General features: G+C 37.0%; 1 protein-coding gene across 2 annotated transcripts; it reads right to left on the bottom strand.

Moving 5' to 3' along the window:
- On the bottom strand, positions 1 to 24,381 carry BOLL (boule homolog, RNA binding protein). Of its 2 annotated transcripts, none has more exons than XM_032114064.1 (12): positions 24,136 to 24,381; positions 21,918 to 22,061; positions 18,846 to 18,937; positions 16,767 to 16,821; positions 15,287 to 15,365; positions 12,699 to 12,865; positions 12,102 to 12,173; positions 11,371 to 11,418; positions 10,195 to 10,320; positions 8,660 to 8,734; positions 5,320 to 5,386; positions 1 to 3,494 (listed from the first exon to the last, which is right to left on the bottom strand). In XM_032114064.1, exons 1-11 carry the CDS (start codon positions 24,151 to 24,153, stop codon positions 5,369 to 5,371), a joined length of 894 nt encoding a protein of 297 aa, XP_031969955.1. In that variant the 5' UTR covers positions 24,154 to 24,381; the 3' UTR covers positions 1 to 3,494; positions 5,320 to 5,368. The 2 variants fall into 2 exon arrangements, with proteins under 2 accessions (XP_031969955.1, XP_031969956.1); XM_032114065.1 differs by having other exon boundaries at positions 21,918 to 22,058; positions 24,136 to 24,380.

The following is a 24,381-nucleotide window of genomic DNA, read 5'->3' on the forward strand; positions in this document are numbered from 1 at the left end:
GTACTTCAACATTACAAAGCCACAAACCTATTTTACAAAAAAAAAAAAAAGCTATTTTGCAGCCATACAACTTTTCACATTTTGTAACTATGTTAAACAGAGAAAACCATTTCAAGAGAGCCATGTGTTCTGCTAGTTTCTGCTCAGTTACTACTGGAATGCAGTTTATTCAATGACTTATTACCTATTTTGGAAAATCAGTTTCAGAATACAAAGAATTGCCAATTTAAAATGAAAACGGTAAGTGGTTTTTCAAGGATAATGAATAGACTTCTGACGCATAAGATCTGAAGTAGCAGGAACCAAAAATGCTAGTGAACTAGAGAATTCTGCTTTATTAAAAAAAAATATATAAAAATATAGGAGAAACAGAACTTCGGTAACTTCAGAACTTTCTGCCTGTCCACAGGATTTTATGCAGTGTTAATCAAATAGAGAATGCTAGAACTAACCTTCTGCAATGGAAATGTAATATTAAGCAGACAGCAGTCACTAGAAATACTGTAACAGTTAGCTCAGTAGAAAACAGAAAATACCAACCAGTTCTCTTAAATTCTAAGGGGCAGAAGCCAGAAAATTAACTTATTTTGCTCATATGTGAATGTGACAGCCAATACATAAGGATGATTTGCTACACACGTGCAAAGCCTTACAATTATCAATGGGAACTGCAAAAGGCCAAGGACAATGTGACCCCTTCTCCAATCCCCAAAATCCTCATCTGAAGATCTGCAGCTAACTAAATTACTTCTGTTGACAGCATGGGAATCTCCACATTCTGGAAATCCAAACTAGCAGAATAGTACTGTGCAGTGTAAAGGAACAAGAAGTCATGGATGCTAGAACATCAAAATAGCACAACTGCAGGCACTGAGGAAATGTAGTTCTTCCTCAGCATATATATAATTCATCTACAGGGATTCACAAAGGTCAGTCAGTTACACCTCAACTGTGTCTACAGAGATTCAACTCCTGAAAGGTTGGTTCTGTCACTGCTGTCTGACGTCACGCCATCACTCTCGGCAAGCATTCTGAAGAAAGATGAGCTACAATGTAAATGAAAAGGCCTCAATTTCAACAGTGACTGCCAGTTTCTGGAGGAAAACCAATATTCAGAGCTACTTGGTTTCTTCTCAGTCTCTCACATCAAAACAAAACTTTAAGACCTAAAGATACAATCCTAACTAAAACGACCTCCAGACTGGCATTACACACCCCACAGTGGAACACTGCAGGGATAGTGAAGTGCCTGACACTGAATATCCTCACAAAATCAAGTTCACATGCAAGTAAAAAGAAAGTGAGGGATCTTTGAAGCAAAGGCCATGGGATCAACTCATTATCAACAACATAACATCTGCACCAATTAAGAGAAAATAAACTACATTTTGTGAGTGTCTGGGATAGAGCCACAATCTGATGACATGTGACTGCACAGTATTTGTACACTTTCAAGCAATTAGTTCAAGAGACTTCCCTCTAAGCACTCTTCTTTTAAGTTAGTACTCACTGCAAAATTTATTTCTTGAATCTCTGATGCATTATTAAAAACAGGCAAGTCACATTTGGTAAACAAAGTGCAGGTTCAAAAAATAAAGGCTTGGGACTAAATCTCCAGAACCCTGGGTAAAATGTGCGTTTCATGACACACAAAAGGTTTACCAGAACACAATCTTTCTTTGGTATCTTCCGAGACAAAACTTCATTAAAAAATATTTACTATGTAAAAATTCTTCCATGGAAATGAATTATGGCTTTGATGAGCCAAGATTTTTGTGATACATTTGTATTGATGAGTTCTAAAATGTGAAAATTAAACAGAACTGGACAGATGTGTTTAGTGGTAGAGACTTACTCAGAACCATGAGAACTTACAACAGATGAGAACTTCCCCCTTCAAAAAACAGGCTGAGCTCTACTTGTATCAAAAAAAATAGTATTTTTTTTGATACTTAGTGGTAAGACAATCCACCACAGCTGCTACAGCAATAATTTGTTAAAAAGAGAAACTATTAAAATTATATTGGTGCAGATTTTTCTACCTAGCAGAAGGTGCAAAGTCCCTTGAGGAAACTTGCAACCAAGACCTAGTACATTGCATCTCCTTTCATAACAATTTCAAAAGAGCATAAAACCAGAACCAGACTCCAACTCTATTCCTGGACAACACCATAAAGCACCATTGAACACTGGAATAATCTTTAAAGAGATTTACATATAATACATGGATTATTCACTGACTACAGTGTCCATTTGGCAAGATCTAAATGATTAAAAGGAAAAAAGTACCAACAAAACAAATCCACACAAAAAGAAAACCCCCAAATTACTACAAAACAGAATTGAACAGTTCAAGGATATTATACATACATAAAATAAAGACTTCATTACTGCAGAAGCAATAAGCCATAGCTTGTACTCCTGTAACTACAGACACTGTATTTTTTAAACTTGGGAAGTAAGAGGAGACACAAAAACAAAATCCAACCAACCAAAAAAAAAAAAAAAACCTCACCATCAACAAAAAAGAAAATTAACATCCTGAAATTGAGGAAAAAAAATAGTATTTCATCTCAATCTGTGATCCTACCAGGGAGTTCCTTATTTTCATACAGGCAACAGAAAATGCCAGAGAAGCAAAGAGAAGTTTTCAATGGTTTTTCTAATAGAAGTAGTCAATTTCTGCCTTTTTCTATAGCTAAAAACATACTATAAAACCAAATGTATATGCAAGAAAAACATTAGGTTGAGAACAAATAATTATTAAACTAGGGTTCCAAACTTTATTTTAAAAAGTTATTACTGCAAACACTAAAATGACACACAAGTAAAATACCTTATAAAAGGAGAAAATACTGATAGCAAAAAAAATTAAACTAGACAAATTGTTTTGGAACAGAAATGAAATTCACATAGACTTAAATAACCAGATTTTATCCACAGCACAGAAATGCTGTCAGTATGTGGCAAAATGGCTTCAACTTTGTAATTAACGTATCTTCAAAGTTTATGCAACCCAGAAATTAAAGGTGACATTATCCCTTTAGCAGAAGTATGCTGGCTTTCAATCTGGGTTAGTAACTGGAATACATACAGTAGGCTGTGTTTCAGAAATCACCCTTTTGTCCTGTAACAGGGTTTCTACTAAGAAAGGAAGTGCAGGAATAAAATTATTGTTTCACATGTTTTTACCTGACAAAACTACCAAATTTCATGTTATTATTTGACAAAAAGTAGTGGTATTTTAACTGGGAAACCTGCAGGGAAATGTCAGAAGTCAGGGAGAACATACCCTCGCTGTGATAGGTACGTTAGCAAAGCACATAGCTAAAAAACCCAGGGTTTTACAGTATCTGTAGAAGGTAGTGTAAAATTTTATCTTCCATTCTGTAATCTTTTCTAGGATGAAACTGATGACTTCATGAATACTGAGGTTTCAGAGTCACAGACGAATGATGCAGAACACTTCTTCTCACAGAATGCAACCTCAATTCCTAAAGAGAGGGAAAAATGCAGTGTTGTTTCTTCCATTCCAAAGTGTCCCATTTACTGCATTAATAATGTTTCAATGAATAGTTACAGTCCACTTTATTGCATCAGCTGGACAGACTTGGTTCAAAAAGGAAAAACAGATTTTCATTATGCACCTAGGTGAAGCCCCCAGTGGCAGGAAATACCTTCCTTTATTTACAAGCATGGAATCTTAGAATGTGTTCAGAATTCTTTTACTAACAAAATAACCCAGTTTTGTTCATTGATCATACAGTCTTACTAAAGTATGTCAAGTTATTAAAGCAATTGTATCCTCTTTATAATTGGATGGGGAAAATTTGTTTTTACAAAGTGTACAGTGAAAAACTATTTAAGCAACTCTATTTTTTTTCTTCAGCATTCTCTGTAATGTAGAGTAGAGCAATGCTTTACTATGGGTACTTATAATGTTTACATTAAGTTTTTGGTAACTACCTGAGCTAAAGAACTGAAAGCTGTTTTATTTGTAAACTGAGAAATAGGCAATGGACTGTGCTTACATAATTTGTCAGTAGATGCCACTAGCTGCTGACAAAAGGATGGCAAGCTACAGAAAACACAGCTACCACTTTAGGTATTGGCACAAACGGATTTTAGGATACTTGTACAACTCTGTTTCTTCTTCCAAAGATCAAATTCTCTTATAGTTCCCCTATCTCAGCTGCTCTATATCCCAAATGCACGATGTCCATCTCATTTCGTCTTTACTTAACTATTGTCATATGACTCAAACTGCCCTTTTTTTTCCTAACCTTACTTCTTATCCCAGGCCTTTTCAGCACTAACTATTTTTGTTTTGTTAAACTTAACTTTTTCCCTCCCTTCTAGATCTGAGAGTTTCCTCATACAATCAGCTCCAGTTCATACACCTCTATCAGGATATCCAACCCACTATAATCTCAAGATGTCAGTCTCTTTCCATCATCTACTAACTCCCCATCACATTGTGCATTGCTTTTCAAAACTTGAAGGTTCCATGCTCTTTAGTTTTCATGATGTCAACTTGACAGGATTTCAACCCCAACATATTTTCCTTTTTCTTTAGTTTAACTCCTATTAGCATAGGTCAGACACAAACACATTGTCTACTAAGAAAGTTATGCTCAGTTTTACACTGGTAGGCTTCTAACGCTTGTTTAAAAAGCCACACTGGGGGATAAATCATACAGGTTAAGATAAAGCAGACAAGAAGTCGCATCTTAACATACAACATATGCTACAAATCAGTGAGCTGTTTAAAGGCAATCAAGCAAGAAATTGACTCTAATTTTAAGATGTGCAAAACATGCATTTTCCCCTAGCTTCCTTTCATCAAAGTCCTAATTTTTTTTAAAAGTGTAAGCAACTAAATGAGGCAGCATTTTCACAGTAAAAACATGCTTGAGCGCCTGCCAGAGTATAGCCCTATAAACACCAGCTACTGTAAATTGCACAAAATAGGGAGAAAAAAGGAAGAAGCTGTCAATAAAGGAATTAAAATAGTTTTCAGAAACAAAAATTATACATTGGAAGTACTGAAAATTTCATCCTTGTTGAAGGAAAACAATCCAAACCCATATAAATTTCAGGCAGTTAAACTAAAAAGAAAATGGTGATGGAATTTACATATACATTATCATTCAAGGAATGAATGACACTGATTATATAGAGTTCATTTTATGAAGAGAATTATTAGCAAGTGTCAAACTGCAGGAAGCAGCTAACTAATGCTGCAGGCTGTGCTAGATCTGAGCATGTTTTATTATTCACCAATTCCTAAATAGCAAACATTGCAATGAAACAACTGACCCCAAATTCCACAACTGGCAGCTGCTAGCTGGTATGTTGATGATGGATCTCAGCCACACAGGAAGGACTGGACACAAAAAAAAAATTAATCAGTATAGATAGACTGGAGTGGCACAAATGCTTTAATAGTGAATGCTCCATAGGATCATCAAGAAAAGCAAGAACAGAGTTCAGAGAAAACAAAAGAAAAAAACCTACTGAACTGAAGTAAGAGCAAACTAACAGAAAAGAAGTTTGTAAGGAGAACACAGAATGAAACAGCATGAGAAAAAGCATGCACCACCTGCACCTTCCCATGTTAATATCAAATGAGCAAGTATGGTTTCAGTGGAGTTTAAAATAGCCATTTTAGAGGCAACAGGCCTAGCTGCAGCTGGTGACAAGTCTCTTGGCAATCATACAACTATAAGTTTAGCTTCAAATTTCTTCGACTAACATATCTTTAAACAAAAGGCTTAGCCTCTTTCAATTTCACTTACCTATACAGGAAACATGCTGTAATATTTTTTATTGTTTCAGACTGAATATCAGGCAATAATATGCAGTACTAGTATAAAATAACGAAACTTTTCCCCAAATGATTACACCAGAACTCTTATGAAAGACAATTTACATAAATCTAATTGCATGTCTATCTACACAAACATTTATAAGCACACATTTATGCGTGTTATACACACAAAACACAAGTCTTCCCTTATTACTCTTAACTTCAGAGAAAACCAGTGTGCTACATTCAGTTAAATTTACAAAACACTCACAACCCCAAGACCATCATGCACTATTATGATCTGAATGCAAATATCCATGAACTATACCACAAATGATACTTTACTATCTATCTGGTACTGTTGATACCAGCCAAAAATACTGTTTGACACAGACTATGGGAAAAGCAGTAACTGTGACAGACTAGAACCATGCCTATCCCTCAAAGGAGGCACTGCAGCTCAAAAAGGTAGATAAGAAAAAAAAAGCTAAAAGCATGAAACAAAACAAACCCTACTCACCCACTCCCCTCCATGTGCCAGAACATCTTACACTTTGCTCACTCTGTAGACTGCAACTGTGTGCTCAGTTCCTCATGCCTCAGGGGTCTCCCTCATATACACACAAAATATACAACCATTTACCAGGCCAATGCCTCAGAACTCAAAGATAACTGCTCAGCAAACCCAAAACTTAACTCACAGATATTTCTCTTGGGCCTGAAAGCAAAGATCACAAATTTCAATCCTCCAAGTTTCCACTGTTACTACAGACCACGTAACTTTTACTACCAGACACTATTTCACATATACCCTCTGGAAGCATCCAAACATTCATCTCCATATTAGACTATGATATAGGATCTGAAACATCCAGTAGAGAAGAGAAATCCTCTCCCTTCCTAAAAACAAAGTTATGTTAACCCTATCCATTTGTATAGATGTGAATATATGAAGTCACTTCCACATGCTCACCAACAGAACATTCTATTAACTGCCAAAAAAATTCAGCCTAAAGTAAATAATATTCAATATCATTAGCAAACACATGATCACAGGGAGGGTATTAGTATTTTTGATTCAAACCTGATCTTAAATACCAAATTAGGATCCCAAATTATTTACAGTTCCAAGTTGGAGAATGTTGTCCTCTAATTTTCATTTAGCACTATTAAAAACTTTGTACTAAAAATAGCATTTTATTGATGTAACTCAATGGTTACTACTGGGCCTACTGATGGTAGAACAGAGAGAATGATCTGGTGTGAGCTGCATTTGAAAGCTGTAAGAAGTCTACAACTGCCAAAATATCTGGATACTGGCTGTAGCATCCTAATCTCACCACCTGACTTACAGCTCCTAGCACAAAGCACAGGAATTGCACTGGGAATGCAGAATGCAGGAGAAGCAATTAGCAGATTACCTTCAAGGTACAGTCATTACTTCAGGCACCTGCTTCTCTTACACAGCCACTACTTGGCAGTTTTCAAGCAGAGATATATTTGTTGAGGTATTTTAAGAAGACTACAGCCACCAGGCAGCCGTCTTCTGCAGCTGGGGAGCAGGTGGTAATGACACAGCCACTTGCCTAACACATAGCACTGTGCTGACAACATTTGACTTTTTCAATCATTGTTGAGAGCTCAGCCACACTGACAGACAATATAAGCTGATCATATTCATTATCTGGGAAACACATTCAAACTCCAAATGGGTATGTGAAAATGCAACATGAATATTTAAAAGGGAGAGTTATATTTCAGAACTACCAATTAGTAGTAAATGAAGCTAACTAAATAAAACTTAAAGCCCAAAGGCTATTTAGCATCAAGCTGTAACAAATAAAATTATCAGAATTCAGGAAGCCTTTGGAAGGGTTTAACTATCTGTGAATCTACTCGAGACCTGAACAAAGCAGGGTTTCAATTCTAGGTAACAAGACTTCTGAGAAAACAGGAAATATAGGGCACTTTAGTCCAAGACAACGCTTAGGTTACAGCCCCCTCTGCTGGCAATATCTGGTACTTATCGTTACACAATAGTCCAGAAAAAATGCTAAGAAAAGTAAAATTAATCAAAAATATGTGGAAAAGATAGCTTATAACATGGCTTTTATCCACTCATGTTTTTCACTTGCAGCTGAGTAAGCACCTTTCACAGAAGAGGAAGTGCTATAATATCAAGTATAAATACTGACAATTTTAGATCTCTCTCATCAGGGCCAATCAGTTTTGACATTTTTTCATGCATGGTGTGAACAGCCTTATTAATTTAGATACGTGGACCTTAAACTGGGAACCAAAAGAATCCAACGACTTCCATCAGGTGACATAGAATAATATTTAAATGGCCTTTCTAAATCAGAACTGCACAGAAAAACACCCAGAGGTGACTGACTGGAATGGTTTTGCATTCTCCGTATTTCAAAATCTCAACTCTTCACAACATGAGGCACTTTTTTAAGGCTGAAGTAATGAATATGATATCAAGACCCAGAGAAAAACTAGGATTTGTAACCACCATTTCAAAGATCGGAATGAGGTTCACCATTTTCTCTCAACATGTTTCTTATTTGCAGTTTACTTTGTAGCTGTCTTAAAATAACTACTCACGTTTTGACTTCTGAGTTTCCCCAAAAAGTTCCAAAATAAGTAACATGTTTGTCCCTCCGTAACAAAACTTCAAGTGAAGAAAAATCTCAGCTTCTCCGCAAGGCTTCCCATTTCCTTATTTATCAATTCATTAATAAAAGACCTTTTCATCCATTCCCCTCTTGTCTTACTGTCACTGCTTCGAGAAAGATGACAGCAATACTGCCATGCTTGCTTTAACTATCTCAGTTTGATACTCACAGCTGCAGGCATGGCTATGTGACTCTGGACATAGGGCTGGTGATGAAGTGTTTGAACTCCATGATCAGAATACAGCTGGTACAAAAAAAATACAAAAAATTAGCACAAAAGCTTGTTTCACAATGTTAGTTTTTAAGCTTTTCATTTAAATTTAGATTCCTTAAAGCTTCAAACTGTGGGCTATGTTTATCTGAACTACTGACTTTTTAAAAACCACAATTTCAATATTTAAATCTATGTTTTCCCCACTGATCAGTAAAGTCTAGTAAACTTAGTTTATCTTCACCAGTGTCACAAATCACTTTCCTCAAAGTAGCAGCTAGAGAAGTAGCAGCTTCTCAATTACAAATTCATTTCACTCAGCTCTAATTGGGAACAGTGTTTAAATGTGTAGATTAACACATTGAAATGTAATTCTCAGCACTATCACACTAGTAAAATATTTACATACAAGTAATACAGACTGTTCTTGGAATTTTACATCATTTTTCCAAAATCTGACACACTGCTTCCTTTAACATGAACAAATTGCCTACCTGTAAACCAAGAGCCCTTTAAATATTCCTTAAATAATTTCATCTATTTTCTTAGTGCTCACAGGTTTCAGATCTCTGTACAAGTTTATATCTGATTCATGAAATACTAAAGGTAAAACAGTACTGTTAATAAGATTATGACTATAAAATAAATATCAAGATTCATGCATTTTCAAAAAGGAAGAAAAAGCCCCATAACCCAAGCCTTGTATTATTCAGTATCTTTGTAGGGAAATTAAATTACTTCAGTATTTCAGAATTTTCCACTTGAGATGTCTGAAATACCAGTTTTGGAACTTCTCTTGTAGGAATAAAATACCCATTTACTTTTGTAACAATACTTGATTACTGGTATTAATAATTAGATGCCCTCATTTAACATCTATTTCGGCCTCCCTGTTCATGAGGAATGAATACTTGAGAAGTACCAATTAATACCAAACTGAAATTGTGTGGTGATTAAGTTTTTCTGTAGCCATTTACTGTCATTTTAATATCCAATTATGAAGAGATTGAATGATTAAATATTCATTGTTTAGTTTTTTTGCTTCTATATCAGTAGCATTTCTAATGCTGTGGAGATTTTTAAAGTACAATAAAGCACTCTTAATTAATTCAGATCATCAGAATATTTAGAAACAAGCTTCTACTCACAGAATTACTTCAGGAAACTACTGTGGTTCAGGGATACTACACCAAACATGCCAAAGAATGAACTCCCATTTTACTTAAACATTACTTGCAAACAAAACCAATTGACAAGTCCTTATATGGCTGTCTGTAATCCATTTGTGACGCTCTAAAATATTTCAGAATCAAAGCATTCTCCTAGACAGGAAGAGAAATTCTAACTTGAGGACACCTGAAATTATTTAACAGCAACATAAGTACTGGAACCTAACTGCTCTAACAGCCAGTACTTAAAATAAAAGATTTTATTTTTCACTTGTAAATAAGCACTTCAATTCTCAGTACAATTTTTCACATTTTTAAAAATACCTCAGGAACTGCAGCTTCCATTAGGAGAGGTGGAGATATACATCCACCTTCCTGGTTAATTCCTATTGGCTGATAAAAGACTTCAGATGGTTGCAGATACAGGAGTGGAGGTGAAGAGGTAGGAGACTGAAATAAAACATTATTCTAATAAATTTTATGATTTAAGCAGGATGAAAAGAAAAGCTTATTTTACAGTCATCTTTGCTACATATAAACAAAATAAAGTTTTAAAAGAAAGTGTCAAAAAATCTTTGGTAACCTAAAGAAATTAAGTGAGAGGGAAGTGGATAGAAAGGTCAGGTAGGAGAAAAAAAAAAGTCCTTTAATTTTATGTAGTTTTCAGATTTATTTACATTTTGGAAAGCTTTGTGAAATACTAAAACTTTTAAAATTCACAGTTAATCTCAAGATCACAGAAACATACTACAGTTAAATTTTCCATTCCAACACTGACAAAACAAGTTTTTCTTGTTTTAAAATAATTTCAGTATCTCCATAATTCAGCACCCTGATTTCAAAGCAGCAGATTGATCTATTAGAGTGGAACAGACTGAATAAGGCTGGCTGCTACTGAAGTAATAAGGCTGCATTGTAACAGTTCAAGTATAAGGAACTTGGTCCTCCTTTCAGGTTCAAACTCTTCAAGTTCCTCAAATGTCAGTATTTCCATAATAAGCTGCTCTTTCATGGAACAGATAAACCCTCTCCTCACAATGACTAAGTTAACAATTTCTTCTTCTGGGTTCAAGGGTCTGGGTCTAATTTCACCCTGTGTGTGTCCACATGCTTCTGCTAACAATACTCCTATGAAACATCACAGTTAATACCAGTTAACGGGCAAGTTAATACCCATTTCTTTAATCAGGCAAAATTTAGCAGTTTTTACCTGCTTCTAAGAAATTTATTAGGTAATTTAATACAAATATTTTGCTAAATGGAAGGCAGGGGAAGATGTTTTCTTTAAGTCAGATTTATATTTAATGTTTCAACAGATGCTATTTTATGCCTTTTGTTGTAGCAGTAAACATTGTAAATATATTGCTAAAATACAGCAATTAATACTCATTTCAACCAAGTTGTGAATAGTGGGAAATATCACTCTTACATAAGGCACAGCATACCTTTAAACTAGGTGAAAAATAATGGTAAAATGCTGCAGTAATGAACTGTATTTACCTGTGGAACAGACCACTGCCACTGACTTGAAAGACACTGTGTTGGTGCCTAAAATCAAACAAGAAGATGTCACTAACATGGTGAAGAACAAGTGAATAGCCTTAGAACACTGTTATTCTCAAACATGTAATTAATTCTCAACTAAAAAGAGGAAATACGATTTTCATTAAGCCCCAGATTATTCAGGAACATGGTTTTGTTTATTTCCACTCAGCCTCCAACTTGGCCATTTCACAAACTTCAAAAATACTTAAGTCAGATTCTCAACAGAGGTGCTCAGAGCACAAGAATCAACGGACCCAAGCTGGAACACTAAAAAATGTTGTAGCATTAAGGGAAAAGTCTTTTACCATGAGAAGGGTCAAGTATAGGAAGATGCTATCCAGAAATGTTGTGTGGAATGTATCATTGGAGCTACTTAAAACCCAACTGGACAAGTACCTAAGGAACCTGATCCAACCAGCCCTACTCTGAGCAGGAGTTTGGCTTAGATGATAAAAGGATGCTACCAAGCCAGATGTCTTGCAACTCGAAAGAAAATGTAATTTATTATATTTTCATGCAGCTACATAAGCAAAACAGACTCTTCACTAGAATACAGTTTTCAATGAAGTTAAAATGTTTCACACTGCTACTATGAACAGTCCTTTTATCTCCTAAGAATAAACGGCAAATAGTACTGCATGGCTGGAGGACTAGTGATGGCCTGAAGATCATTTTAAAACAGATACCTGATAATGGTACGTAGGAGACTGATAAACAGGTGGAGCAACCATCACAGGTGAACTGGAAACAGAGCGAGACTTCAAAAGAAAAGAAGTTACAAATCTTAATGCAGCAATTTCATAAACTGTCACTCCTATTACACACAGCTCTGGAGCACTGTAATGCTGAACCACCTCCACTCCCTTCTGTGAATGATTTACCGAGTTTTAACCTACATTTAAGCTCCTTCAAACCCAGTGTTTCTAAGGGCCTATGTTAGATCAAACAAAAATCTCTGGCATATTCACTTAGAGCTTTTCAGAAAGCACTAGGCCATCACTATCTAGAGATAGTAAAGCTTACTCTTGGGCCAAGGCCCAGATTGATTATGAACTATCCCATTCTATAGGTCATAACAAAGCAGAAGTCCCCTGAAGAAGCAAAATAAACTGAAGTGATATTTAAAAAAAACAATTCACAAAATAAACAGTCTAATATAAGGAAGCCATTTAAACATCTAGTATGAGGCATAGCTGAAGAAACTGGAAGCAGGAGGGACTTGAAAACACTGCAGTTATCCTGCTCCACAGAAAAGCATATATACACCAAAATAAAGTACTTACTGGCCATGGCTGCTGAATAGGAGAGACTTCAGATGTATGAAAATAAGCCATTCCATTATGGTAAACATATGGATATCCACTCGAAGTGGTTAAGTACATTGTACCAGCTTCTGGTGACACAGCAGTAGTTGCATACATTGTACCAGCTTGGGGTGTTACAGCAGAACCTGGAATAAATATTTTAAAACTTATTTACAAATAAGTTTTTTTAGATGTGTACATCATGAAAAAAAAGAAGATGATTTCTGATCTTTAGAGAAAGAAAACATTCAAAGAAAAGAACATGGAGCGGTGTGGCAATTCCCCCTCAAACACGATCATGAAAGCAGACGGCCACAGGATGCCTCCAGAGCTAGATGGGAAGGGCTGTAGAAGATGACATCCATATAAATTACTGAACAGAACACATAATATGGGGAGACTTCTCTAGAGGAAAAAAAAGGGAAAATTAATTCTGTAACTCAAACTGAATTCACAAAATAGTGATATTGTTTACATTGTGTTCTTCCTGATTTTTTTCTGTGCTAAGTTAGGTTTAGTTTTTCATCTTGCCTTGAAAGGTAAGAGCCACCATTAAGTTCCATTTTATGAATAGACAGAACACTGCAGAGATCACCAGAATACTCAGTGGAAGAGCTTTTATTGATAGTAAGAATTTGACTAATTCCTAGAAAAGCCTTAAGACACTTGGATACAATACAGCTGAAATACTATCCATAGACAGGCTAAGATGTTTGTTAGGAGAATGTTAAGCACACCTCAGAAAAACTAAAGGCTGTTGTAGCTCCAGTAAGCAATCTAGAATAGCACTTACTGGTATCTCAAACGAGGTGATCAACACAACCCCACAGCCAACAATCCTGTCCACTTTACTAACTACCAAGTCCATTGCACAAACTTTCCACCAGTGTTGAATAAGTCTCTGGGAAAGAAAAATGAAATCTTCTCCATCAAACACAAAACTCACTGGGATGACAAAATACATTTTGATGCTGGGGAAAAGCAAACCAGGTGGCCCTTCCAGTATGTTCAAAGCTCTTACCACAAGTGGTCCTATGATGACAGAAGAGCTAAAAATCATTTTGCTTAATATGAAAGACAAGCACTATACATGTAGGCTATAGAGGACAACAGTATATTGTCTAGCTCTTTAATTCTGTTAAATATAATGGAATCACAGTTCTACAGTGATACTGCAAGTCTAGGTGTTCTGGCTTCATGAACCCCTGGTGAGCTGCAGTAGGACAAAGCATCCTGGTGACTGAGGTTAGGCACACTGAACATGAGAGCAGACACACTAAAACCAGGCCCTAGGATGTGTCTGGATGCCAACAGCATCTTATATCACAGATCTATCCTAGGCATGACAGGTAGTAGAACAGGTCCACAGATCTCAAAAGAATGCAGCAGCTTTCTTCAAAAAGCTTTTTTTAAGATTTTTGGTTTAACCCTCTGTTGCCTCATGTCTCAACTAAAACACAGAGGTATGCCCCTTTCCTATCAATATACACATTCATCACAAGAGTCAGAGGAAAGAAGCCCCACAAGTCAGGCAAACACAATTGAGAAAGAAGAAGTCAAAGATGGAAAGTGAAACAAAGCACAGAAAGAAAATGGCATGCAATCTCTTGATGATGAATGAGCAAAGATCACACTAAATAATTTCTAGAGCAAAGAAACTACACAGTTGGAGCAAGTATTTCACTTTCCCCAGACAAATAATGCACTTACACAAGGGAAAAGGGCATAGCTAGGCATAAGTGGGGGAAGGAGGAGGCAAACCTCCTGTCTTCAGGAAGTGTGTCTCAGCAACAGCTTTAGCGTACACATTAGCTACTTCTAACAGACAGCATGACAGAAACTAAAGAAAGCTTCAGAATGAAACCAACATTCTTCTGTATTCTGGCCTCAGAATGAAGACGAGCAAAAGGATGGGTTTTTTCTAACTATCTCAAAAGGTACCATACAACAAATACTGAAGCAAAGTCCCAAAGTACACTTCACTGCCTGTTGCACTTAAAAAGGAAATCTATTTCACATCTGACACACAGCCTTTACTGAGGGGTAACTCACAGATTGCATCTTAAAAGCTGGTATTTATAGCCTATACTTTCACTTTTAAGATCTTAGAACAAACAGCTCAAGAAGAGAGTGGGGACTGCAACCACCCATTCCTTATGGTTTCTCTCGAAGAAAGAAAGATGCAACAATCCTGATGGATTTTGGTAACAAATAAATCAATGAATAACAATGCAACTAACCAACAGCTCCTGCTTTATCCTGTAGAACCTGTGAGGACACTCTAAATGTTCAGATTTAAGGTTCTGCCAGGCAACTTGAGTTTTCATTCAGTTTGTTCCTAGATAGGTAACTCTCTCCAATACAGTAAAAGAAACAACATATTGAGAGGTTAAAGAACCAAGAGACCATAAACCTATTTATTCCAACATTTCCACTGGCATGCATTTACTTCCACTGCAAACCATTCAGAGCACATTCCGCATGCAGCATTAGTGCGGTGCAAGACCAGGCACATCTTGGTTAAAAACTTACATCGACAATACACAAACGCAAGTAAAAATACATACGAGCATTAGGACTCCGCACTTGTTTTCTTATTGCTGGGCCAATATTCAATTTCTTATCCTTATAGCTGAGTTTTTTAGCCTAGAATTAAAGAAAGACGACATTATTATTTTCTACACAAATCTAGGCATCTGAGAAGGGAAAAATCACAAGTAGACAAGGTTCTTTGTAGGTTAGATACACTGCGCATGAGAGCAGTTATGCTGAAACCAGACCCCAGGATATGTGTCTGGAACCTGGCGAAACGCCTCAAGGTCTGTTTTTAATACTAACACATATTTAGAAGACTGCAACATAAAAGGAAATTCTGGAGACATTACTCATAATAGAAGAGTAGGACAAAAAAAAAATCAGGATTATCAGAGTTTCATATAAAAAGAAATTCAAGAGTTTAAAACAAAAACCCATTAATTTCATACATAAATTGAAGCCTAGAAACTCATCTTAAGATGGAGAAAGACCCAGATGCTACACAAAATTAAGATTAATACAAAATAGTAGAAATATGCTGAGATGAAAATGGTGATAGAGCTGTAGGACATCTAAATTAAAGGACTTATGGCAGGCAAAGTAAGACATCAGTAAGACTTCACATGAAGCAGCCTTCCACTTCCAAAAGGAACAAAAATCCTAAGCCATATTCAAAATGGTACTCAGTAGCACTGGTGTTTAGTTTACAGAAATAAAGCAATTAAAAAAAAAAAGCCAGGGCAAGAAAGCCAGCTGACTCAAGAAGTTCCTGCTTATATACCTTTTTAGCGCCACCAACTTCAAGCAAAGGTTTGGAATTTCCAACATTTTAACCAGCCTTCTAATTATGAGAAGGCAATTTGCATGTCTCAGGTGCCATCTTCTCAGTTTTTTTTCCCTGCACCTTGATACCCTCACATGAATGACTAAATCCTGACTGACAGCTGTCTCCAATACCTTCCAATCAAAATACAAGAGCACACATTTCACAAAACAAAATGAACTGAAGACCCAACCATATCTCAAGGGAAGCTCTACAAGGAGCATCAAGACAGTAACATAGCTAAGAGAAACAAAAATTACATGACTCAAGCTTCATCATTGAAGACTTCAAGGGAACCTAACTGTTATTAAAAAGAATTACATCAGGTCTGACAAACACATCAGAATAAAAGACAGCAGTTATCTTCCTAATTTCCATACAAAAATCTTGACAGCAGTGAAATCTGAAAAATTTTCTAGCTCTACATATACTATAGACCACATATAGACTAAGAAAATAAAGACCAATGTCGAAGTCAAGAACAGTACTATGAACTAGAACCTCCATCCTTAGTTCCAGAATATCTCAGTATAAATCTTATCTTAGATCTCTTTAAACCATTTTATTAACTATCAGACCAAGCTCGTCTTCAAATGTAACTTGGTAAACAGAGGACCAGACTACTCAGGCCTAGTATGAAATGAATTATTCCATTTAAGAGACAGACACCACGGAGACTTATCACTTACATCTTGTAAAATCTTCTGTGCCTCTTCTTGGGTTTCAAATGTAACAAAGCCATACCTAAATAAAAATGACAGCAGCTAAGCCTCTAAAGTTTGTATTTACAAACAGCTTATTGTTACTTCATGTACAGTAGAAGTGACATCACAAGGTAAACTAATGAGCAAAAAAAAAGTAAAGAACTATTCTTAGCATATTCCTTATTACATTCAAGTATGTGGCAGTATATCACCATGAATGACCAGCTGTTCTTGTTACTCAGCCTATGTCTTAAATTCTTTCATTGCTATTAATCAAAGATTTTGATCTAAACCTTTCACTTGTTGTGGTGATCAAAGATGAGACACTTGGGATTTTTTTTTAAAGTTAATATTATACTATAATTCATTGTACAGCTCCCACCTACTTCAGCAACAACTGTGAATGCTCCACACTTCCACAAGCACAATCCACTATTTTAAACTGAGTTCTGAAAAAGCAGTGATGCAGAGATAGCCATTATCTATGAATTTTCCTGTAAATCAAACAGGCTTTCTACACAATTCCTGCTTTTCCAAAACCCCTCAATTCTTTCCCAGAGTAATCTTGGTGGCACTACCAGTACAAAGGAAGTATCTGAATGTATACAATACATACATAAGAAAACTCAAAAACCCTCCCTCACCCCTCCCCCCATTAAATCTGACTTCCTAAATTTCGTACCTTTTTGAAAACTTTGAGTATTTCTCTACATGATTTGTTAGGGTCATATCTCATTTCTCAGGGTCAGATTACAGAAGTTATGAGCCTCTGCCATTCCTACTAGCAGATCAGATTTTGCAATACAAGGTATCATTCTTTGTGAGCATTTGCATGCTAATTTAAATACAGAGGCTCAGTAAATCTCTGACCAGCTGTACTTTCAAATTTGTGGGCTTTCCTTGTATTGGCTTCTCTAAACAAACCTGGAAATATTTGTCTTCAAAGACAACAAAGTATCTTCCTGCTTGGGACCATACCTACACAGACTTTTCATTCTGTGGACTGTCTGGACAATAAACTAATAGACAATCACAAATTCATAAGTTTTTTAAATCACTTGTCAAAGAGAAGCAATGAAGCCTGTGCTTAGATTTCAACACAAATCCTAACAGCATGGAAAATAATTAATTTTCAACATATCTGCTGTGAGGCACATGTTGGCAATCACAACTGCGTAATTATTATGGGTTATATGGACACACGCTGCAATTCTCAAGTACTTGGAATTTAGTAAAAGAGCAAGAGGTTGGTGACAGATCTGGGACCAAAGTTCCTGATGTCATGCAAGTGCACACTGTGCTAAGAACTGCAGCTCAGCACGTAACTTGCTGATACATGCTAAGCTCTGACAGCATTAAAACGGTCCTTAACGCTCAGGAGAGAACATTAGAGGTGCAAACTCTCATGCACATTTACTTTCGGCTTCAGCCCTCTTTCCCCCCTTCTCTGGCAGTGCACTTCCTCATCTTATTTACATCGCCATCCTTTGGGTTACAGCAATAATTTTACTATGCAATCTTAATCTTTCTCCATATTTGCTCTTCAGCATTTCTCCTACTGGTGACTTCCTGTCTCAGTCCCCCTTTTATGTAATCATGATTTAGTGTCAGATTTGCCCCCTATGCTGCTGTTCCAAAAACCTTCACACAAAAATCTGTTACTGCCATGCATTCCAGCACAATCAGGTGTATCTCAGCTCTTCCTCCACTTTAGGCTCCTTTCCATACCAGCTTTCAGTAATAAATATATTTAATAACTAAATAACCTTGCTAGGATAATCTACTTAAGTAATAAGTCATTAAGAAAACTTGAAAAACTGGAAACTATTTTGTCCTAGTTGCACACAGCTTCATCTTATAACAAGATGACTAACAGAGTTTTAGTTATGCAAATTTGAGACATTTATAAAGAGATATTAAAGAGCAAAACCAGATTTTTGCATACATGGAATAACTGAAATATCAATGATAAAATATTACAAACTATAAAAATCAATCAAATTTACTATAGTCAGCTTTCTGGTATTTTTGATTTCCACAACACACTTATTCTACTATACCAACCCCTTTGACACTCCAGCTCTGTCATTTATTATCTTCACTTCTGTCACACTGCCATACTGAGCAAAAAACTTCTTCAGGTCATTTTCATTAGTCTAGTACAGTAAACGAAGAAGGGCGGGGGGAAAAGGAAAAAGTTGGTTTGCATAGTTAGTCAATTAATTCAATTAATTAGTTCAATGTTTACCATAAGACTATTAATGGACATACTTTGGATGAAGCTTGCTACAAATTAATTATAACCCTGTATATGAAGACAGAAGAACAAGCAAGTATGAGCCTCAGGGCCCATTTAACTACTGCATTAATTATTCAGCAATAATTCTAGAAAGCCATTAGAACTTCTCATTAGTAGATTTATGTAACAACTGCCCTTTTACAGTCAAGATCACTGAAGCAGGTGTACTAGATCTGAATTCTAGTTTGTTAATTACATGCTAGAGCAGTTTACAGTATGAAAAATCACTGCCATACTTACAACTGCAACACAGCAGAGGATGTAGGTTTTCATAAAAGATATACACAGGCCACATAAATGAAAAAAAATCCCCCTAAACCACAGTGATTCAGTGGTCAAATCCATTGAATACAACATGATCCCTCTTTCTGAAGTAGTTTTAACATGAGAGTCTGCAAATACATGCAGGCACACTATAGGAACTCCCACTCATAAGTAAGAAAATGTTATTTCAATGGAGAGTGCTCTAAGTGACCTTGGAAGGAACTGCCCCCTTCCAAGTATGCAGGGAATAAGTAAGTTTCTAATGCAAAGGCTCACCTAAGCCATGTGAACACCCCTCTGCCTTCTATGAATCTTTTTTTACAACATAAGCATGTATCACATATGGTGTCCTAAACACCACATTTGAGATTTAAGTTTTGTTCTACATAGCCCTCAAATAATGCTACACCTAACACTGGAAGAAGCATGGTTATGCGCATGCATCATTCATCTATACTTCTTAATGTATACCATGAGTACTGTTTCGTTTCTAAGTGAATGACTTTGATTGTTTGTATACAATTCAGTGAATCCTGTCCAGTACATCAAAGGTTTATTGCCTCATCCAAGTCTGAAATTGATCAGTGCTCAAAGTATCATCCAAGGACATGAGGGCTTGCTACACAATACTATGAATTCGGAAAGACAAAGGTTTATGTGCAGAGCAGTGCATTGATGGGGAATAAGAAGGAAATACTGTTCTAAGATGCACAATGAAACCTGCAAGTATCTGTACAAACATGGTATTTAGAAACTTATGACAAACACGTTTAGGACTTGCCTTTTCCCGCTTATAAGACAAAGGCACTTGTCATATTCTTTAAGGAAGGTAAAGGCTTAGCATTAGCATATGTCAATGACACATGGCCTGCACCGCTAAAGAAAGAGCTCTCCAGACCAAGATGAAAATGTTCCCAACTAACTTCCCTTGCTGAAATGTTTCTCTGAACTTGAGAGACCAGATGTTTCCTCTTACTAACAGGAATCACTGCCACAGTGATGGACAAAATGGCAAAATCATGAAAGAGTTTTTGTTAAAAAGCGAATAAGTTTTTGTTGACTAAGTAACTCCCTTTTTCACAAAAATAAAGTCAATGGCTTTTCCATCACCCCAGCTGACTTGAATAAGATCTTTGGTGTAAAAAAAAAAACAAAAACAAAACAACAACAACAACACAAACCAAAACAAGAACCCCAATACTTTTTGCCATGAGATTCCTGGTAGAAAGCAATTCAAGACTGACATATAAATGAGAATTAGATCAGAAATTTAAGACTGTATTTGATATAAAGAGTTATACCAAACGGAAGAGCAACTAAAATGGCTATAGAGGTTTCAGCCCTTTTATTTCCTCTCCCCTCTGCAAAAAAATTCCATCTTCTTTACGATTACAAACATGCTTAAACTGCTGTTGAAAATACAGTTTCATAATAAATTTTGAACTATTAGCAACTGAACCAAGTTGAGACCCTTCAAAATGAACAATAAGTATGATAATTAATAAAAATATTGATGTTAGACAGGAAAGTATTTTAACCTTTGAAACTGCAGTGAAGACAGAACAGAGAGAGAGGTCTTTTTATAGCTCCAGTAATTTGCTTACTATTGGTGCAAAAAACTACTGTTCCACTTTAATAAAGCCCAAATGTACTGAAGGTCTTGTACGTCTTAAAATATGAACACCCCTATTTGAATTATCTCAGCCAAATAAGATAGAAGATTCTGGAATTTCTTGCATTTGTTATGCAAAATAGTCTGAGTGAACTGTCAATTCTTGTTCCTCTTCAAATGAGTCAGCACTCAGAAGGTCTCAGCCTAGAAGGATTAAGGCAAAGAAGATACTCTTGGTGGAAACAAAGCAACAGCTAAGCAAACCAAGCACGTTTTACAAAAGTCAACGGCTTAATTAATTACCTAAAGCAGGAAGAAAGAAAAAACCTTAACCCTAAGCATGTCACAAATGTTAAAAGCAACTGAACAAGGTAAGAGTGGCTCAATGTTCACTGCTATTTGAGGATTTTAGGGAATACACAAAGGCACAAGCATTCTAAGAATTAAGAGCAATACTGCAAATTACCCAGAGAAGCTTTCATACTTCTTTTAAAAACAAACTCTTGACTTTAAGAAAATTACTGTGGTGAGGAATACACCACTATAATTCTTTGTGTAAACCAGAAGTGTTAGAGGAACAAAAGCTACTGACTCTGCTCCACTGGCCATATGAAACATTGTGACAGTTCATTAAATTACACTAAGTGGTATACATAAACAAAACCTTGTACGTATTTTCTGCCATCAGCTCTGTTGATGACAAAAGCTAGCTTCTTTGAAAAAATAAAAGTCTGAAAAAGTGGTGTGTCAAAAGCTTCTAGCAGCTAAGTGTACAGTCAACTTTGTTAGGCAATTATGCAAATCAAGGCTTAAGGCTTTATTCTCTACTGTAGATTTGGATATTGTAGTGAAGAGGACTTACCAACTAAACAAATACACATGACACCGTCTCTCTTTTTTCCCCTGTTGATTTTTATATGGTTATAAATTATTATTTAGCAGCAAAAAGAGGGAAGAGTACCTTAAAATCAATTCCTCCAACAAAGACACGATTTGGAGTAACTGTTCCAAACCTTGGAGAACCGATCAAATTATTTAACCTCACCGGTGACACAGGGTTGGGACATGAAGGTAAAGATTCTGTTTGCATCTGATCAGTGGCCTGCTGATTGAAAGACAATATTTTCAAAATCTTACAGGTTATATGTCAGTAATGAAACAATTTGTCAGTAAATGAAACAATTCTCAACAGAGAATACATACAGAATTTCTTGAAAGGCACAGCAGATGCTGAACAACTGAACATTAACCATGTATTTTGATTCAGAATGTAGCTCAGTGTTTAAACATAAGCTCAGTCTCAAGCAATTCAGTAACTTAGTGAATACACTACGGTCTGAAGTCCAACGTCAAACACTCTTCTAAATTGGACACCAATCTTGGCTCAATTTACACAGCACCCTGCCATAAAAATTTCAGGTTATGAATTCTACTACATAGAATATAATATCTTTTAGAAGCCCTTATTTTAAGCCTATATAGAATGGACATTTTTAACTCAATCTGTGCTCTCACACACATCTACATAACTCTCTTCTCTGCAACAGCCTCTGGTTCATTTCCCAAGCACCCATAATTCCCCCACATAAAATCAACAAGCTCCACACACCCGATGAGAATAGGTCTTGAAGACTGGTACTTTAATTCAACACTCTCAGCCAACAAACACAGCACACAGTGGTCTGAACAGAATTTCCCTCTGCAGAAGAGCAACCAGATTGCCCTTGCCCCAGTAAAGGAACATAGTACAGTGGGATCTTCATGGAAATCATTACTTAGTGAAGCCTGCCTGTTGTTTTAACTTCCAGCATGCTTACACCTGTGAACCGTAAAACAATTTTATTGGCAGCTCTTCTCGAAACAAACTAACACTGCCTTAAAAAGTCAACCCTAACTGTGAGATAATAGCTGTAAAGCAGCCATATTGTACTGTCACTAACTTCTCCAATAGGATTACTTGATATTTCTTTAGCTACCTAAGAATTACTCCTACTAATTTTAAGTAATGGGTTAACAGTATTATTTTGGATATCTTAAAGACAATAAATCCAGCTTGGTTCACACAATTTTAGTTTTAAACAAAACACAGGTCGTTTCCGAATTTACTAAAACACACACACTCGGTGCAGAGGAAAACCCGAGGTCGTTAACCCGATTTGCTCAGGAGAATCTAGTATGCATCTCTCCGACTAACTAATAGAATACTAACCTAGAGTACTGACTAACCTGAACAAACCCCACCTCTAAGGGGCAAGGAGCAGAGTCACTACAGTCCCCAAGAGGACTGGCTTTTGCAGCAAACAGCCCCTGAGGGACAAAGCAGGTTACATTCTGCATCTCTCACACCAAAGACAACACTCTTAACTGTGCAAGCATCTGGCAACTGTGCTCAGCATGAGAACTTCTGGATTCAACTATAATAATAAGCAGCTGACACAACGGCCAAAATTTATTCCTTACCTCAAAGAGCCCAAATTGCATTTTCTCCATACGCATTTTAAGAGTTGATTTATTAAAATAAACCACAAATACAAAAACCCCAACGGAAGAAATGAAGAATTAAACACACCACTTATGAACTCCCAATAGTAAATACAGTAAATCCCAGTAAGTTTTAAGTGTGACATGTTAAAATTTGTATTGTGATAACCACCTCTTTATCACCAGTGTGGCAACAAGAAAACAGTATTTGGAAAAAAAAAGTGCCAACAGCACATCACTTGCCTAAATACTTGTTTCAACTGTTTTTTAAAGTTCCTTTTTTATCGCTTTCCCCAAATAATACGGATATGTATATTCATCAATATGTTTATGGATTATTTAGTACGTCTGGCAAGTGCTCGTTAGCAAATCACTATTTTCATTTTTACACTGAACACACCGACGGTCAGACAACCTAACTCCACGAAGGCCTGGTGATCAGGCGCACGTAGGTGCCTGAACACCTCTATTTTCCACAGTGCGTGTGCTGTAAGGTCCGAGGCAGAGCCCGCTGCCCCGGTACCGTGTCCCGCACACGCGGGGCCGTCAGCCGCTTCCCCACAGCCCGAGGCCGCCACACACAAAATGGCGGCCCCGCGCGGGCGGGCGCGAGCCGGGGCGCCCCAGCGGGACGGCCCCGCTGCCCGCCCGCCCTCCCACCCTCCGGGGCGGCCGCCCGGCCCCGCCGGGCTCCTCACCGCGCCCTCGGGATCCATCGGTCCTCGCAGCCGCCTCCTCGGCCCCAGCACGTTCCCGGCACGCGTCGCGCTCCCTCAGCTCCGCCTCGCGCCCGGCTGACGCGCACAGCAAGGACGGGCCTGCAACGGGCGGGGGGGGGAACACAACCTGGCGGCGCGTTTAGCAGAGGAGTCAGAGCGGCCCTTCCTCGCCACAGAGCCCCGCCTCAGCCCGCCTTCCCCGGAGAAATCACCCCTTTCGCAAAT

The sequence above is a fragment of the Corvus moneduloides genome, chromosome 7, assembly GCF_009650955.1.
Source record: "Corvus moneduloides isolate bCorMon1 chromosome 7, bCorMon1.pri, whole genome shotgun sequence".
NCBI lineage: Eukaryota > Metazoa > Chordata > Aves > Passeriformes > Corvidae > Corvus > Corvus moneduloides.